Below are 18,965 nucleotides of genomic sequence, written 5' to 3' on the forward strand. Positions count from 1 at the left end.
ACTCATGTCCCCAGATTATCGAATTCTACAGCGTCCGTTGCACCGAAATAATCGAGCCGGTCCAGCTTTCTGATTGGCTGAAGTAAGTTGCAGACGTGACGGATGTCGCCCATGTAGGGCATGGGGGAAAAATAACCATAGAGTTAATATATTAATCTGAAGGGGAAACGTTTCATGCGCAGCGGCCCCTTTCGGAATGGCGGGGCATTGAAGCGGGCATCGGTGGTCCCAACGGTTGTCTCCATGGGCCAAGATCGCTGGCTATGCTTTAATACATACAAAGAAACGGCGAAACATCACTTGAAAGGTCTGTAGTTTTCTTTCGTATTTCGAGCTTTATCTTGTACTCGTTTAGTAAAAATCACAGGCGCCGCGAATTGGATAAAATTAAATATACTTGACAAACGCTAGAACAACTTCATGTTCTTGAGGCAAAACGAACATGCTCACCATATCGTCCGCTTTTTTTTCCCGCTCTTCTGACGTTCACTTTTTCGTTCTTCTGTCCCAGAGCACCGATATCAGCGCTTATTATTTTCCCCGTTCCGCTGCCGTCTTTGCGCCCCTGGAATAATAACAAAGCATGTATATGAGCATCTTAAAAACCCGAGAGCGACCAACGACCGACACACTGGTGTTGACCGACACCAGTGTGTCGGTCGACATTTGTTTGCGAGAGGGGCAAGGAAAAAAATTAAAGAAGTTTACCATCCTCTGTACTGCCGAACTAGAGCCCAGCTCTTGAGGAGGAGGAGGTGAGGGTACGGAGGGAATGATATGTTCCTCTTCCCCCTCCTCCCCCTCCTTTCCTCCTCTCCTGCTCCCCTTCCATTTAGCGGGAAAGTTTTGATACATTTCCCGCTGAATTTCGCAAAAATTTTGCCAGCTAAATTTCGCGGGAACATTTTTCTGCTAAATTTGCCGGGGAATCCTTCCCGCTAAAATTAGCGGGGAAATTTTTTTTGAACTTTTAGCGGGGAAATTTTTGTGGAAATTTTGACGGTGAGATTTTTCGCTAAATTTAGCGGGGAAACTTTCCACTAAATTTAGCGGGGAGGTGTCACGGCTAAATTTTGGGGGAAATTTTTCCGCTAAGTTTAGCGGACAAATTTCTCCGCGAAATTTAGCGGGAAAGTTAGCAAAATGGTTTCCGTTATAATTGGCAGAACAATGTTCCCGCTAAGTTTAGAGAGAGATTTTGCCAAAATTTTGCGGCTAAATTTAGCGGGGAAATTTTCTTATAATGCCGCGCGCGGTTATGCCCGCTTGCATTATTCCCACAATGCAACGCGCGGTTACACCGACGGCGATGGCGACGCCGTTCAAACCGGAAATGGGCACCTAAGAGCAGCTCTCTACAAGGGGAGAGGATATATGAAAGGAGGAGGCGGGCAGAAGTGGAAATCTCGAAGTGTACGTGGGCCTTTAAAGGGCAACTTCGCTCAATTCCTAAAAATTTAGGCTTACATTTGATTCCATTTTACAAAGCACTACTAAACAGCTCTACGTCCTCGGATTCGCGAAATGTGGAATAGTATTTGTGTAATCTTAATTTAAACATCAGCTGATACCGCAACCGAAACTTCGGTTGCGTCAGGCAACATTGGTCTTGTGCCGTTCGAGTCATGGCCACGTCACGTCGAACCACGTGGTCTTGTGACGTTCGTGGGGGCGAGGGACAGGACCAGTGTTGTACACGTTTCTCAAAAAGAGGAACGAAAGATCGTTCCTCGTTCCTTCTGATTTCTGGAACGCGTTCCCGTTACAAGTTCCATCTGTGAAAAAGGAACTCGTTCCCGTTACTGTTAAAAAATGGAACATATCGTTACATATACGTTACATTTGAATTTTGCTGACTACCATATTTTGCTAAATCGAAGAAAGTTTTTTTTTCATCTATCTAATTTTATGTAAACATACGAATTTGAATGCCATGATGGTAAGGCACCAGGAGAAAAAAACAAGAGTAAGCAGGGTTTCATTTGTTGATATATTAACCTTTAAAAATCTCAGCAGCTTTGAACCTTATTGATGTTTGTGGTGGGCAATTCAGACGAGCCAAATGTACTGTTACCCCATATTGCACGAGGGTTTTACAACAACCTCACACGTTTCAGTCTAGCAAAGTCCCTTGTTCGAACCTAACAGCAGTTGCTTCTTGATGTTGCTGTCCTCAAGGCGAGCAAGTGAAGAAGAGGGTAGGGCTTTTGGAAGGTCAGTCTTGAAAACTGCAAGTCCTTGTTGGTGAAGGTCGGATTCGTTGTTCAGATCGAAAGTGGGGGACAAGGGGTGAAGGAATAAAGGTTATTTTTTTGTGTATCTTCAAGTGACCATCATTCGCGATACAAGGGTGTGTGTGTTCCATGTCTGGAAACCTGTTCGTTTGTTGTAAGTGTAGGTTTCTTTGTGGAGGTTCAGCGGTGGCTTCAGTCCGCCTTAGATTTCTAGGCGTACTAGGATTCATGGAAAAAAAGAAAGTAGAGTTTGAAACGACCCTCGTTCTGTGTCGTTTCCTTCGACTAAAGGTTTTGCTTTTTGTACCGCAGTCTCGGGTAATGAAAAAAGAATCGATGTCCACTAGCTCCCCTGCACCCGACTGTTACCCAAACGAGGACCACACAAAATAAACCTTAATACAAGTAACCAAAAAGTTAACAAGATCCCGCTCTTCTGAAAGATATGGTTTTTATAATTTTAGAATTTCCCTCTTAGAAATAAAACAAAAATGATCCCACTGGACGAAAGAAAGGAACGCCGTTCCTTTTTCCGTTCCACTAAAAATGTAACGAGTTTCCGTTCCAGTTCCACTGATTCAAAATGGAACGGAGGCGTTCCTTCGTTCCTCCAGAGCGAAATTGAACGATGACGTCATGAGTTTCTCCTCCCGGTGTTGGCAGAACGGCGTCCAAGTGATCACCCTAACGCGGATGCGCTAGTTTGCGCTGCCCTGCGCGCTTATCGGTCTGTTTCTCCGCTCCCCCTCTCTTCTTTCGTTTTCTCCCCCTCTCCCCCGGACCATCACCGTCCACACCATGCGAAGCGATCTGCCCGCGTCGCGTGTCCTGTCCAGTGTTGTACGGAACGGCGTTCCGAGGAACGCGTTGTTATATAATCTACGGAAAAAAAAAGTATTTAAACCGCTCACTTAAATATCTCGCAGTAAGAAAAAAATCCTGAAGTTGCCAAAAAGTGCGTTTTGTCGCATAAACAGCCGTTTATTTCACCCTGAGGTGGCCCACGTAAAAATACAAAATATGGTGGGTTTCGAAGAGCAATCGGTCGTCTTTTGATTCTGAAAGTTTAATCAATGTGTTTTTTGTTTAAAACGAGAAAACAATTTGTGAAGTTGAACTCTCGCACAACAACGCGGAATATATATTCTCAATTTAGCTCTTCAAACCAGTTCGAACCCTTATTTTTGTTCCCCGGAACTGATCCAGAACTGAACCGAAAGCCGTAAGCCCGAACCCGAACCGATCCGATAAAACTTTAAGTTCAAAACTCTGACTTGAGGCACGTGGAAACCTTGAGGCACCGAACCCGAACCGATCCGATAAAACTAAGTTCAAAACTCTGACTTGAGGTACGTGGGAAGCGCTGAGCGCGGTGTGTGGGTGCTGAAGTTTTTACTTGTACCGCAAGCTCAAGGCGGAAACATGCGAAAGCGAGAATGGTTATGATATCATCGGTGTTTTCGAAGAGTTTACAACGCGACCGGTGAAAATAACCATAATCTTTGTATAAATAGATAACTAAGCACTGATTAATTTCGACTCTTCGACAAATATAAGATCGTTTGTCTCGTTTACAGAATATTGAAGATAATTAAGGCTCTTATTAGCTGTAGGCACCTGCAAAGTATATTCAGACAAAAATGTATAAATCAATCACATATGTTGAGCGCTTTAGATATATTTCGATATAAAATACATTTCGGTCATAACATAATGTGTTACAGGGCTTGGTCTAATGTAATCTATACAGAAAAATCTTCGTTTCTCAGTTACCATCACTTTAGCCATAACTTATATTATGCACCAATTAATGAGCTGACCTCAACTTTAGTGCCGACCTGAAATACAGTGTGCCTGATACAACGTGCGTCGTGCTAAGGATGTTCAAACAACGGTTATTGTATCCACTAGAGAAGCCATCGTTAGCCAGAAATGTGCTACTATCTGAAAGAATGACTTTTTTTTCTTAGAACGCTTATTACCGTTGCGAAACCGCGCTCTGTTTTTGACGAATTTAATGGTTGGGAACTCATACGTCAAGACGCAGAATGTTACAGAAGGTCAGAAGTTATTTTAAAGGTTTAACAATGGTCTTCATAGCCGAAATGTCAGAACTGAAGCCGATCTCCGTTGAAAAACATCCGGATCATTGTTGCGTATGTCCAGAGTGGGACTTAAATAAAAGGCAAAGACAAAAACCCTTTAGTGTCTTTTGAAGTTCCGACTGTTGTGAGCCAGTAATCAAAGCGCATTAACAGAAATTTGTGGTCTCCGCTACATATCTTGACAAATGTCTGGAATTAAGCTTATCCTCCTAATTTTTCACATCTGCATCGTGTATGGAGGTAAGTTAAGCATGCGTGTTTACATAGCCATCACAATGGACTTTGTTTCGCGTCACTTGTTGAACGCAGCGCCAGCCTCCCTCCATCGCCACTTTTTGAAGCTACAGGCTGAACACAATACCGTAATAATGCTCTATCTGGCTATGCACTGAAAAGTAGAAAGTGAAAGACCTGAAAAAGAAATACAACCGCGTTGTTGCTTCCTTTTCAATCTGAATTTCTTACAGCCAACGTTGGATAACTGTAGCGTTTTACTAAGACTACCCAAGCTGCTGAAAATGAAACCGTGCGAGCGCTACATGCATATTCGAGAATTACAGAACGAAAGTTGAGACAATCGTCACTTTTTAAAGATATTCTTGCTCCAACTATTATATATTTTCTGAGCATTAACCCCGACACTGCACAAAACGACCCACCCTATCACGCGATCCCGGGATCACTGGTGCCACCATGCAGGTATTGTGCACTGCAGTTAAGTGCTCTTGGTGGGCAGGAGCTTCAACTTCAGTGGTTTAAAAGTGCATTGTTTTACTTTCACCACCAAGAACCAGAAAATGTATTGCGGTATTATATCTGTATTGTAGGGCGATTGACACTGCGCGTCTTCGAGGAAGTTTAATCTCACGTTGCAGAATGGGCTAATGCATCGTTGGGATGCAAAAGGGTTTCTCTTGATCCAGTTATTGGCCCTCTCTCTTGAATTTGGGAGAAACTGCTGGAAGAAAAATATAGAATACCGTTTTTCAGTTACTATGCTTCGATTTTCAAGAGCAACCGTGACCACGTGTTTATTGGCTGAGAAAAACGTTGCCACCATTTGCTTTCCGAGACTTCTAGACCTTGATTTTCAGAGGTGGAGTCTCCCCACGAAAAACCCAAACGAATTACGAATGGTGTCTTCCGAGATTATATTTGTACATCCAAGATTGGTAGCCCCTTATTATTTCATACATGTTTTGACGTATTTAATGGTTGTTAACTGTTTGACGTAAAGTTGCACATTTGGAATCTGTGTGGCGTTTCTTAACAGCATTCCACCATCGCCAGATTTTCAACTTCCCTTTAATTGTCACCCAGCAACATTAATCCTTTCTCACACGGACGTGTTTATTAAGAATCTTCGAAAAACTTGCCGAAATAATCTTCCGGGTCTCCTCAACAGCGTCTCCACTCAATCGAGTGTCTTTTCTAAGGAGACTTCCGTGAGCAGCGACATTCTCTTCTGTTATAACTGGTGATGGTCTACCAGATCTCTTGTCATCTATCAGAAAGGCATGGCCATAATTAAATAGACCGAATTATCGATATGGTGCAGATGTTACCGCATCTGACAGCCGGTCTAGTGATTCCGACCTATTGACTACTGTTGAAATTGTAAAGCGTCATCGATTGTAAATTCCGTCTCTGAACGTCCATAACCAAACATAAACGCAACAACGTCATATACTCTGTCCTATCGCGCGGCTATCGCAGGGCGCCGTTTTGGTTGCCGATTAAGGGCTAGTTTTTAATGCGGAAGCATTAACTGTAGCGGGCCGACGTCATCAGCTTTGAAGCCACGCCAAAAGGCACCTAAACTTTCTCCAAGTGAAACCGGAATCTGATAGATTTCGCCTTCGGTCCCATTGGCTGGCGCGCGCCGTAGATTCAAGGGACGAGGCTCCCATTGGCCGCTGCGCGTCAGTTTCAAGGATGGCCACCCCATGGCGCTGCGTGCCCGCGAGCGCCGCCAGCGCGACAATACAAGGAGTCGCCTGGCGCGCTCGGGCAGACCGCCAGCGCGAGAAAAGAATCGGCTGTGCAGCCGCTCTGGAGAGCGACGGCACGGCCGATGTCAGTGCATCAAGGCCACTTCACGAGGACGCGCGAAAGAACGACATTCATGCTTTCGCATTTACAACTCATAAGAAGTGCTTAGGTGCACCTCGAGCCTTTTCTATGAAAAGATGAGGCTTTGTGGCGCTCCGGTTATTGTGTGGCATCCACTTTTGCTCTTCCTTGCCAGATTCGTACTGCCGTTTTCGTTACTTTTGTGTATATAAAGTTATCGCTATAACTGCATCCTCGCCTACGCATACTGCAATGTAAGTTCAGCAAGCGTTGTCGAATACGCCCAAGCTTTTCTACTCTATTGTGCGAAACGGGGTTAGTATTGGCCAGCCTCCTCCAGCTTCATTTCCTTATTGCGAATCCTAGGCTTGGTTCTTAAGACGTCAGATCTCTGAGCTTCTGCATCATCTCTCTCTCCTTCTATCTCTCTTTATATATCTATCTATCTATATATATATATCTATATATATATATATATATATATATATATATATATATGTATATTTGCCCATTTTCAGCTCACGGCATACGTAGAAAAAATACAATGCCAATGAGATTTTCTTGGGGGGCGTAGGAGACGGAAATATAAAAAGAAATTGAAACATAAAAACGGTGGCGCTCTCTCACGTTACGATGAAGCACCGTGACTCCCGCGTGTCTCTAAGCTTTGCCAACAAGTTTACTAAACTAACAAAAGGTGCCCTAAGTTGTAACGTGCACCGTGCGTTTGGCGTTATCGCTTCCTCGTTTGCTTTCTTGCTAAAAGAAGCTACGTCCCGGTGCGGGAGTTTTTTTTTCTTTTTTATAAACATTAAAAGCCCTCCACATGCAAATATTAAGCTCACTGATTTTGAAGCAAGTTCGTTTGCTTCATGCACACGGTTGTGATTATGTCACAGCGCCGAGCTCTTATTGGCCGATTGAAAAAAAAAAAAAAATAGTGGGTAGACCTCAAAGCATCTAGCATTGAGGTCTACCTACTATCAAGTAAATTCAATCAGAGCTTGGTGTTGTTCTGACGTCATCAGAACTCCTGCGCAAGAAGCGGATGACTTGCTCGCCGCAAACAAAAACGAGCAAGAGTGTTTTTCTTTTCTTTCTCCTTTTGAATAATTCGAAGCCACAATAGATTATTAACAAACGTAAAGTTGTATGGGGAGCTATCAAATGATGCAGATCATTGAGCAACACTACAATTTAGTTTCAAAATCCTATTAGCGTGTGTAAGAGTAAACATACACACAGTACGGTTGAATGATTTGGTTTATTCAAGTCAGAATATTATTTCGACGTTCTACAGAATTACGCATGGAATATTAGTATGATGCGCAGTTTGTCAGCTCTGAAATAGGAACAAAACCTACTCTCTATCGTGTATTTATGCTCTATTACAACCTTAGCACGTGTTGAAACTGCAGGTGTTATTCTATAGAGAAACTTACAAAAAAATGCCCACAATTACAATTTTCTTCGTTATAGGGGGGGGGGGGGGGGGGCCAAAATAAATAAAAAAAGATGGGCGCGACTTCATCATACGCACCTACAGTTCGATTCTTTATATCCAAAAGCAAGGCACGACATCAGATACAGATTGCTTTCGTTTGACTCACAGCGCCGCAGATACAACTGAGAACGAGCTCTCACTCATGAGTCTGCTATATTTCGTTTAAGCTGAAGTTCAGACGTAGCCGACACGACGAGCTAATGGGACCAATTACAGAGCCTCAAAAAGGCACCATCATGGTGTTTGTCAAGTTTCTATTATCGTTGAACCAGTCATAAAAAAAAAATGTCCAGTGATTCGCGCTTTTGAGGCTGCTAGATATGTTCCATTCGCTCAGAGCGTCGGTTGCGTCTGGACGTAAGCTGAAACGACGTATAGATACGAGGAAAATCCTGCTCTCGTTAAAAAAGGAACCATCTGCGGATTGCTTCCAGTTACTTACGATTCTGTCACGAATATGTAACTGTCGATCATAAAGCGTCGACCGCCGGGACGGCCAGCGCTGTGCCGCGGAAAAATGCAGTCTCACGGGAGAGATTAGGCGCGTGCGCACAAAGCTCTATCCGTTGCGAGCGTCGTCTGCTAGGCTACTCCGTTTACCGCACACAGCCCCTGTTCATTATCTGCTGGTATAGCTAACCGCCTTTAAGCAAAAGTCTGTACAGCGCTTGCTTGCGTGATACTGCCCAGGCGTGGCATAAACCGCCCGTCATCTCGAGTTTAATTTATTTCGTTTTTCTTAATTTCATGTTTGCGTTTACTTTTGTGAACACCAACAAAAATTAAAAATGCGGTGACACTAGAAACTGAATGGTACGACACATTAAACTATATACCGCAGACAATGCTGCGAGCCATCAAAACCAGTCCAGTGCTTTCTCCCTGCCACGTGACATCGTGCTTCCCCGTGCAGTTGTGCCCAACGGGAAGGCCACGTAACACACTTTTAGCGATGGACTGGCCAAGATGGCTCGAAACGTCGGCTGCGGTACAACACAAAGTGAAACGGATTATCAGAGTTTGCGCTTGGTCTTTTGTATTATCAACTGCGTTGTTGCTGTCGTCATCTAGCCTATGTAGCCGGGTAGTCGGATTTTTCTTTGTCCAGCGGGCGCGCGCACGTTTTCTACGTCTTCGCTTCTACTCCGACAGAAACTTCTCCGTCAGTGAGCCGTAGACGCATTCGCGGAGTCTGAAAGATTGCACCAGTAAGCAATACTTCGTTTCATCTTAAGTCTGGAACCATCCGATGCTACGAGGTGATAGATCCAATCAAACAGTGTCAAAAGCGCGAGTCACTACGCTTTTTTGTGCATGATTGATTCAGCGATGAAAGAACACCCTATACAAAGACATGACGAACATCATGTTCCACAGTCCAGTGTACAAAAAAGTGATTGCATAAATTAAAAAAGGCATAAGAAACACTAAGAAAGCACGATAAGTTTTTTTTATTAAACGCAAAGTTGGACTTATTCTATGTCATTGTTATAAAAAAGATAAGTATATTACTATTTAAGTAAATCTACAAATTACTTTTAGCGAATAAAAGTTAGTATCACAATACATTAAGAATTTCTAAGCTGTGCAATTATTATGACAAAATGTGCGACAACAAATCTCGTCGAATGCATATTCCAGCGGAGACAACCAAGTGTAATTCAACTGGGACATCATGTCGCCGTCACCAAAACAAATGGCATTTTAATGGTCTAATCGGAAGATGCGAGAGGTCTACACCAAGTTTCTGTGGAGGGAAAGATAATTCATTTTCAGAGTTCAAAGTGTGTCAACAGACCTGCGAAACCGGTAAGTTTGAGATAGAAAATATGTATCGTTTGTCCAACTTGATAAAATGGAAACTCGGTCGAGTTGGTGAATCATATTATAAGGTTAACAGCGTAATACTAACCTTGATCTTGCACTTTTAACCTTGGATCCTGTGTCCAACCTAAGCACGACTAACGATAGAAGAAGAAATCGAGCGCTAGAAAGTGAAATCGACGCAAAAGTATTGCAAAAGGCTTCACGTATGCTAGGATATAATACGAATAAAACAACTGATTTTCTAAATTTTTAAGAGACTGAATACTTGGTGTAGAACGCAAGATTGATTAGCATTTAATGCTTTTAGCTGATAAGTGTCTCCCTCATGCTAGATATTTAATTTAAATGAGAAATAGCCTGACAACAGGGCATGTAGCTTGGCTAGTTGATGTTGCTTACTTGTTTGGTGGGGGCTGTGCTTAAAGACCAGGACGAGGAAAACACAGACTGGGAGCTGTGTGTAAAGATGTAATGTAGTCTTGTCAAATTTAACAGCGCCCTGTCTGAATGTTTAATCGTCCTGGTCCTACGACTTCTAGCGCTGTTCCACCAAACAAATAGCCTGATAAGATTCCTTCGAACAAGACTACATATTTAGGATAACGTTATTTATTGTGACGAATGTCAATTATAAATCTTTTCAGCTAGAATGATATACCTAAATATTTCATCATTCTTGTTAGGCGGCAGGTTTTAATTAGAGATTCGAAGGTGTTGAGGTCAAAAAGCAATAGTCTACATTAAATCTGACAGCTCCGCGATATTTATATACGAAGTTCAACATTTTCAAGTCCGCCATACTGCAACCAAGGGTTAAGGCCCGTTCACACTCTTGCGACCGAGTACGACTGAGAGAGACGAGAGCTCTTAATACTTCTTAAATGTTTTCAGAATGAGGGAACACACTGGCATTGTGGCGCCATCTATGCGGTGACCCTGGAACTGCATTTCACAAGAGCAAAGGTTTTGCGGGATTTCCGAGGTCAAATGTGCGTAATACCCATAGAAAGGCTCGTTTATAACAGTGACAAAAGTTTTTCGAGCCAAGAAAGAAAAGATAATGCGCGAGAAATAAAAAAAATATGCCGGACCGCCGAGTTTACACTGCTTCCCAATAGATGGCGCCAGTGTGTTCCCTGGTTTAAGAAGTTTTAAGGAATCTAGGTTTAAGAGGTCGCAAGAGTGTGAACGGGCCTTTAGGTCGAATTTGGGGGTTTTACGTGCAAAACCAACGACGGGCATCTGGCACGCCCCAGCGGAGGAGTGAGTATTAATTTGGGCCACCTGGGGATATTTTGACGTGCAACCGAAAGCCCGGTTACACGGCGCCTCCTCCGCAATAAGCCTCCGTCAGATTGCGGGCACCTCGGCCGAGATTCGAACCCGCCACATGGGGATCCGTAGGCCAGCGCTCGCGCCTCGGAGCCACCGAGGCGGCTAACCAAGAGTTAAAAATCTGACAAAAAAAAAAAAAAATGAACACCTAAAAGCACGGGAAAAAAACCATCTAATACGTTTTCTTTTTTTTTTTTTTTGTGTGTGTGTGTGTGACCCGGGGTATTATGCCGTTGGTATCCTGAGCTCACAAGTGTTAAAGGGCCCATGAAACGGATTTTTGGTTGGGATAAATCATTTTCGATTGGGATTTTACTAATAGCACATCGTTCAGTGGGCCAAAAGAAAAAAGGTAGAAAGACAAAAGCCTCACTTTCAGTGCGAAAATTTGAAAACACAGCGGACTATTTCGTACCTCCTTCCCTTCGTAAGCTCTCTGCCTTTTCACTGTGATACATCCGCGGTCCCAAAAGCGCGTCATCGGGTCGAAACGCACGTCACACAAAACCGGACCTCACTCAGTCCCTTCACCCCTAAGCTGACATTGTGGTGGAAGCTACGCGTTTGCCGAACCAATCAGCCGCCTCCCTTTCATCACTTGACCTCAATCTCTGCCCGTGGGTATGCGCGGAGGAGCGTGATCATGTGGCAAGTGTGGCTGGCCCAACGAGCACGTAGCTTCCACAGCACTGTCAGCTCCGGGGTGAACGGGTTGGGGAAAGCAACCTTTATCTGAATTTTGAGCGACGGGCTAATCTTCTAGGGGGACAATGGCTCTGTCCGGGTACATAAACCCGATTCCGATCAAGAGGGGCCTCCCCTCTTTTCCTCTTCTTGAACTGTTTAGTGGAATGCGCGATTTATGAGTTGAGGAGGAAAGCTAAACAGGAAAAAGTTGCAAAAGCGTTTCATGACCCCTTTAAGTTTAACAGCTTTATATTGCAACTGAATAGAGCAAGCAGGTGTTTCTTTTATGTATACATTGATATGGCGTACATTCGAGAAGGGCTAAATATTTATGATCGAATTTATTGATTAGGGAAAATATTAAAAAGGTTCAATTGTCCTATTTAAGGGATTAGTCAACACATTATCATATCTCAGGCTTGTCCTTATGTCGCCTAATATGTATTGTTTTGTCTTATCTGTATTTTTAAAACAGTCTGCGCTCTCCAACAGCACGGTGCATATTTATTTAACTATTTTAGACACGCTGCTTTATGTCCGGACTTCCGTCAAAAATTTGCGGGAGTTGCCCTCTGACACTTGTGAAGTAAAAAACAGAAAACCGATTTCGCCTTCGTGTCCTAGTTGTTGTATAAAAAAAAAAAGAGATAAATATTGGCATTTCTGGCACCCCCCAACTCACTCCCAGTCTTTAGGGTCACACCTGGTCCCGCTCTTAGTGGCGTCATTCGGGGTGCCGTGTGGCTTCCTGTGCGCTCACTCGGAGGACTCTTCCTCTCCCTCTTTCTGCTGACATAAGCGGGCGTTATGCTGCGGCTTAGAGCCGAGCGAGGTCACGTAAGCTTTTCGCCGTTGTTCCTTCGGCTGCCACTTGCGGCTGCAGGTGGCGGGAAAAGCTCGACTTTTGCTTTGCGATTATGCAGTGGAATTGGGACACTATTTAATGGAAGAGATGTTTCCTTCATACTACGGAACACGATAAACAACGTAAAAATGACGAGATGCAAATCATTTTAATCTTAAAATCGTTGCTCCGCCTTTTTAAGTAAATCGCCATGAGACCTGTAACATTCTGGAGCGACGTTAAGAGTTACATATTTAAGGGGATTTTATTTCTCAAGTTTACTACAATCCCTCAACTCAATTATCCTTCAGTTTTCCTCAAATTGGAATTAACAGAACCGTAGTATGCTGATCGGTATTCTCGTAAAAATAATCAACTTGGAGCTTTCTTAAATGGAAAGCTTAATTTTTTGGAAGGGCTACGCGTAGGTATTAAATCTGTTAAATTAATTAAACCAATTCAAGATAACAAAAGCAAACTGGACTCAAGCAGCTAGATAATGACACTAGACACATCCGCTGGGAAATTATCGGAGATGAATTCGGAATAATAGTTAATTTTTCCGTGGCACTTTTCGCATGCCACCTGCGTTGTGACGGAAGTCGTGTTGATCTGGTGACACTCTTGAAAGTAGCCTTCATCTTTGGCGCGCCGGTGGGGAAGCAAAGCACCGACCTGTCCCTCTGTATTTCGGTAGCACTAACTCAGCCGGACCCAAAACCTGCGCCTCCTTTCATTCAGAGCGCGGCGACGTCGCAAAATCAACGAGCATGCTATAATGATCACATTCACGCTGGTCACCAGGCCATCATCGACACCTACCATATAAGCAGCGACTGCGGGTTCAGTGCTGAGATATGCGCAAGATTAGAACCGAAACGAAAGAATCTAACGACAAGCAGACGACGAAAGAGTGGGCAATCCAGCAGGACGCGCGGGTGCGATCTCGAGAACGCGAAAGCCAGTCCTGCCACGTGACTATAACTCCCGCAAAATAGAAGCTAGTGTGGCCTCCTCGCGTTGGGAGAGTCCAGACATGTGCAAATTACTCAATAAAGGTAGTTAAGTTACTGAGCATCGACGTCAAAAGTAATACGAGTAGAATAGAAATTACGCATTTGTAGTAGTAATTGAGTAAACTACTAACTACTGCAAAAAAGTAGCGAGTTACTTTGAAGTTACTTTCGAAGTTAGTCTTTCATATTTTTATGGTAGCAAAATGAACAGCAGTTTTGATCCGTAATAAACCCTGCGAGCCTAAAATAATTGCAGTCATTTGATGGCTTGCGTTTTCACCAAAATAGTTTATTCGCTCGCAGAAGCAATTGACCTTCAAAGTTTTTGATAGGAGAGTTTCCCCCTTTTCCTCCTAAAGACGTCCCCAGCCAAGCTAAAAAGACGTTCCACCGGCGCGCTGGATGTAACGGCAGCGTTGAATTCGAGAAACAGGCTGTGCGGGCTAGGGTAAGCGAGTGTCGGCATCTTGGGTGGCCATGGCGAAACATATGAGGTTTGCCTCCGCTACAGGGTATTTTATTACAAACTCTCCTCTTTTTTTTTCTTTTTTCTTCGTCAAGTTGAGAATGTTATGCCTGGCCCCTCTTTATTTCCACGACGTTCGGAGAGTACGCTGAGCAAGTGCATCTGACCGTCAAGGGTTGAAGTCTCGCTCCACGACGATGAGATCATCCGGACGACTGCGCGTCTCGTTGCAGTGCTAGTGCTACGCTACTGAAAAACAAATTGTTTGGTTTAACAGAAGATGAAACGGAGTATACTTCGCCGCTGACGCCGGGTCCAATTAAAGGGTCTCCCAAGGGTGACTCGCAATCCTCGCCGGCGACTACGGTATCCTGACGCGCCTGACACGCCTGACAAGTAAATCGTTTTCAACAAAGACGAGGTCTCCTTGGCTTGGAAGGTCGGAAGGACGGGAAGCAGTACGTGAACAAGCATCGTCTCTCCTACAGTTGCCGCTGGAAGCGGGGACGTGCTCCCATGTACGGATTATCCGCGTCTGCGTTTGTGCGCCGAGGAATACGGCTTTACAAAGGCGTATGCGCTGACGACGAGTCGCACAGTTTCGAAAAACCGCCCCGTCGGGAAGGGCATTGGGGGACATAGGGATAGCAGACGAAATGAAACAACGCTATGCTCCTTTGCGACGTAAAATATGCGCGGCAAAGCGGCTTGCGCGTTACCATGGCATCTCAACGTCACTATCTACGCTACCCCCCCCATTGGCTCCTTCTGCGGCGAGAAACGATGAGCCCTCAACCGCGCACGGGCAGGTTGCCTTGGAGTTAGTGGAGACTGCAAGGAAATTCGTAGCGCCTATTTTATTGTCTAAATATCAACCACGTTCTTTCCACACATAGGAGACACCAAGTTTTTGCTCGTAGGGAAAATAAAACATTATTTAAAAATAAATAAACCGATTGTCGTTAGGTCATTCTGAACTTAAAAGCAGCGCTGCTCGGTGGGAGTACGACGGCAAGCTGCGTGCGTGCAGGCCCTGTATAACCGGAGTTTTCTTCTCTCCCTGCCTATTCAACTCCTGCGGGGCGCGGGGAGGGTCAACTGAAACGGCCAGGTTTGAAACGCATTCAGAAATCTAAGCGACGCAGCTCATAACCACGCTAGCACCCAAGCAACCTTGCCCGTGCAGGGCAAGTTGACGTCACGTCTTCCGGGACGGCGCGCTCTCCTATGGTTGACCTTCGAGCGCTCGCTGGAATCGGTCCTTTAACCATCCGTTCAAAATACAGGCGTGTGGTTGTCATTAGCAGATATAGTTGACCATGTTTATCTTATTTCTGAACGTTTCTGAACGTAAGAGGTATATTTTAAAGTTTCGACTCAGTGTCGCTTAAGAATATTTTTAATACGCTTTCAAACTCTCTGCAGAATCCTATTAAATAAAAATTATTATTTTGTAGCTTTGCATTTAATAACTGCTCCGGTTAACCTTTCATGACACTCGGTTAAAGTTAGTTGTCCTTGATATTTGTTGGTTGCAGCTAAACACGTCTAGAATAACCGAAAGTTGGAGCAGTAAATAGATAGTGAAATCAGTCTCTCTTAAAACCCTTTGGAAAGATAGCATTAGTTATTGGCGCATTCGGCAAAGTTGTATCTCAACAGCTTTTAATTTTCGTAAGAGCGCTAGTGTTAATTTGTTTTCTGATCCTCTTAATTAACACAGAAATGCTTCTTGCGACGCGATTAAGGGCAGTCAACAAATTGTTGCATCAGCTTAGTTTTCTATATATTCAAGTTCCTGAGTCCATTTCTACTTCGTTAACATCTTCTGATATGGTGCCTTTGGTAATAATGCATGGATTCATGTTCGAAGCGGTGGGGACAGGGTTGAACAGTTACTAACTCTGGATGCATGCTGTAACAATGATAATTGTCAAGCATTATTTTGGGGGAAGGTAATAAAGTTCAAGTCAAATGAAAATTTATGCAGACATAAAAACACGAACGGAATTTATTTACATCGTTCTTTTTACTTTGGGAAGAAAGAAAAGGGGGGGGGGGGCAGAGAGTTTTTTGGTTCCATTTCAATAAATTCCAGAAAATGTCGTGCAATATTCGTGAAACAGCTAGGATATATATTTTTGTTTATTTTTTGCCAGATGTTTTAACAAAGCAATCAAAGCAGTGGATGCCTTAAAACTCAGATTATTGATTACTTTTTATCAGCTATGTTATTCACAGCATGGTTACCTCTTAAGGAAATGTAAGCAAACAATCCACAAACATATTTACACGAATTTCTACTTACAGAGGAAAGAGTAACCCCCGAAGACTGTCGGATGGATTTGAACAGGGGGAAATGCGAAGAGAAAAAGAAAGGAAGGCCGAGAAAAGGAGTTTACCGGTGGTACTTCAACAGCACCAACAACAATTGTCAGAAGTTTCTGTGGTATCGTTGTAACGCCAATAGAAATAACTTTCCTACAAAACAAGATTGTATGACATGCCAAACAGGTAGGCATTCAATATGGTTATAGAACAAGTATATATTAACTATATTTTTTACTGATTAGGTAGCAGCGACTGTATAATATAATGTATGTGGCGGAGCATAAAAATAAGATGTTTCTCAATTAAGGAAAGCTTACTGGCAAGATATTGCACGCAATACTATATTTGTTGTATTATTATTGCACACAGTAAGCTAAGTGACCCAGAAAGCTAATGTTTAAGTAGTCAAAAATTAAAAGAAAGAGCACTGATATTGTTTTTCAAAACTAACTCATCGGGTGGATTTCCCCTTTCCTTTTTCTGGTATCACATAGCCAAGCAACAGACTCACTGAGTATCACAAAATTTCAAAGTTTTTGTTTTTATTTATTGCAATTTTGTACAACATTATGCCAACTATATTTCCTATAAATAATCAGTTAAGTCACACTCAGATAGCACAGCATATTGCGCCAAAATTTTGTTTCTGTTTAAGAATTCAGGACTTTAAAAGCTCGATGAAACGAAGGTAGTGACAAACCTGGCCTTCTTTTTCTGGTATTTGGTACCTTCGCCCTAATTTGCCATTACATGTTTCAAAGTTTGGCTTTACTGTTAGTAGTTTGACTGTCACCTCGCTTCTTTGAGCTTAAAGCGTCAAACAAGTGCCACCGTTAGGCCTAAAAGTGTAATTACTCGTTATTTTGTCTGCAAAGTTTAAGCCTAAATTGCCAAACAAGCATACGCTTAAAACTTCGCTGCTGGTTTTCCCGTTCATACGTGTCAACTTCGGTTCAAGTTCAACACTATGGCAGTTAGGTGGCGAGCCAATAAAAAAAGCCCTAGAAATGCGAAAAGAAATGTACTTTGGCACTAGCACCCCTGTCCGACGGGCACTTAAAACGATCTTTACATCAAAGGACCTTTAGTCTAAATGTCATTTAGGAAGTGCCACACGGCAACTCAAATGGCATTTAGCGTAAAGGTCCTTTTCGTGAACCTGAGTTCCAGTAACTCCTTTACGGCAGCTGAAGGCTTACTCTCGTCAGCAGCAGTGAATTTAAATAAAATATCGTACCGATATCTAAAATCGATGCTTTTCAATTATTATTATTGGAAAAGAGCGTGTTTTACGCATAATCTGTACAGACCTTGCTCTACTAATAGTCCTCTGTACTCACGGCCCCAGCAGTCTAGTGGGCCTCGTCGTCGCCTGCTCAGGTCATCCGCTTCGGCACTTCGGTTTTCCTCCCCTCGATTTTTCTTTCAACCATAGTTATCCGGCCTTTATTTCTCTACTTTATATTTGATAATTTTTTAATGGTGTACTACCATCCTAATGCATATGTTTAATGTGTGTGTGTTTTTTTTTTTGTAAGCATATATTTCTGTATCTCATTCTCGCATCGTCCGATACCTCGAACGACGGAGGAGTGTCCACGACTAGGAAGGGGTCGCCGCGCTTCCATTGGAGCGTTGAGGCGACCTGGGCGCTGATACGACTTTGGGAGAATCGGCTGAAGGACCTCCGATGCGCGCATTGAACCTCGAGCGCGAGCACGAAGCCGAACCGAACAGGGTAATAGCGTAGCAGAAGCACAGAAAAGAGAGGGAGCACTAAGCAACATTAGGACTGAGTCAACGTTACTAGAACCACTCAGTTGGGAAACTGCCATAGAGACTGCTCTGAAAACGTGGCCCCAATCTGTCCTCCAGAACTGAGCTAATGGCGAACACAACGCCGCCTTTTCTCCCGCAGCGGCCGCTCGAGGAACTTCACGTTACTTCTATTTTTGCTTTAATCGGCCATTTTATCGCCGAAACAGATACAGCGGACGCGCCGCGAATTACGACCGAAGTTAAAATGCACCTGGGTCGGGACGCGCTACCTGAAAGGACCGCTGAGGCATGGTTGTATAAAAACAATATTAATTGTTCCGAAAAACCTTACAAACTGAATATTCTAAAAACATCATGCGCCCATCATTTTGTACTAAACTTCAATAAATATGATACAAAGAGAGTCTTTTCCGTTTGTTTTTACGCAAAAACATGCTTTCTAAAAGCTCAAGGTGACCACAGTACAGACAAATGATAACGAGTGGCGCTGTTGTCGTATTTAGCTCGGTCTCGGTGGACGTCAGCGGCCCAGGTTTCGACGGTGAGTTTCCCAACTGAGTGTTCTAGTAACGTTGGACTGAGTGAACGGGAGACGCCGAGGGTTGGCGCTAATTGCCAGAAAACCACTTTGCTTGGGCTTTTAAAGTGGACTTTGTTGTAATCAATTGACTGAACTCGTCATTTTGTCTTTTTTAATACACTGTTTGCTTAAAAAAAGCCTAAAAATCATTTATATCGCCAAAATATTATTGTTCTGGCGTGAA

General features: G+C 43.4%; 1 protein-coding gene across 1 annotated transcript in view; it reads left to right on the plus strand.

Annotated features, from left to right (window-relative positions):
* The window catches only part of LOC8035114 (boophilin-H2-like), a 31,436-nt gene that overhangs the window by 4,081 nt on the left and 8,390 nt on the right, over positions 1-18,965 (plus strand). Inside the window, exons 2-4 of the mRNA XM_042288752.1 lie at positions 183-307; positions 9,558-9,725; positions 16,402-16,605. Of these exons, the coding sequence (XP_042144686.1) occupies positions 244-307; positions 9,558-9,725; positions 16,402-16,605 (436 nt within the window). The 5' untranslated portion in view covers positions 183-243. The remainder of the gene's footprint in view (positions 1-182; positions 308-9,557; positions 9,726-16,401; positions 16,606-18,965) is intronic.

This window comes from Ixodes scapularis, unplaced genomic scaffold, assembly GCF_016920785.2.
Source record: "Ixodes scapularis isolate PalLabHiFi unplaced genomic scaffold, ASM1692078v2 PGA_scaffold10__122_contigs__length_95168666, whole genome shotgun sequence".
Lineage (NCBI taxonomy): Eukaryota > Metazoa > Arthropoda > Arachnida > Ixodida > Ixodidae > Ixodes > Ixodes scapularis.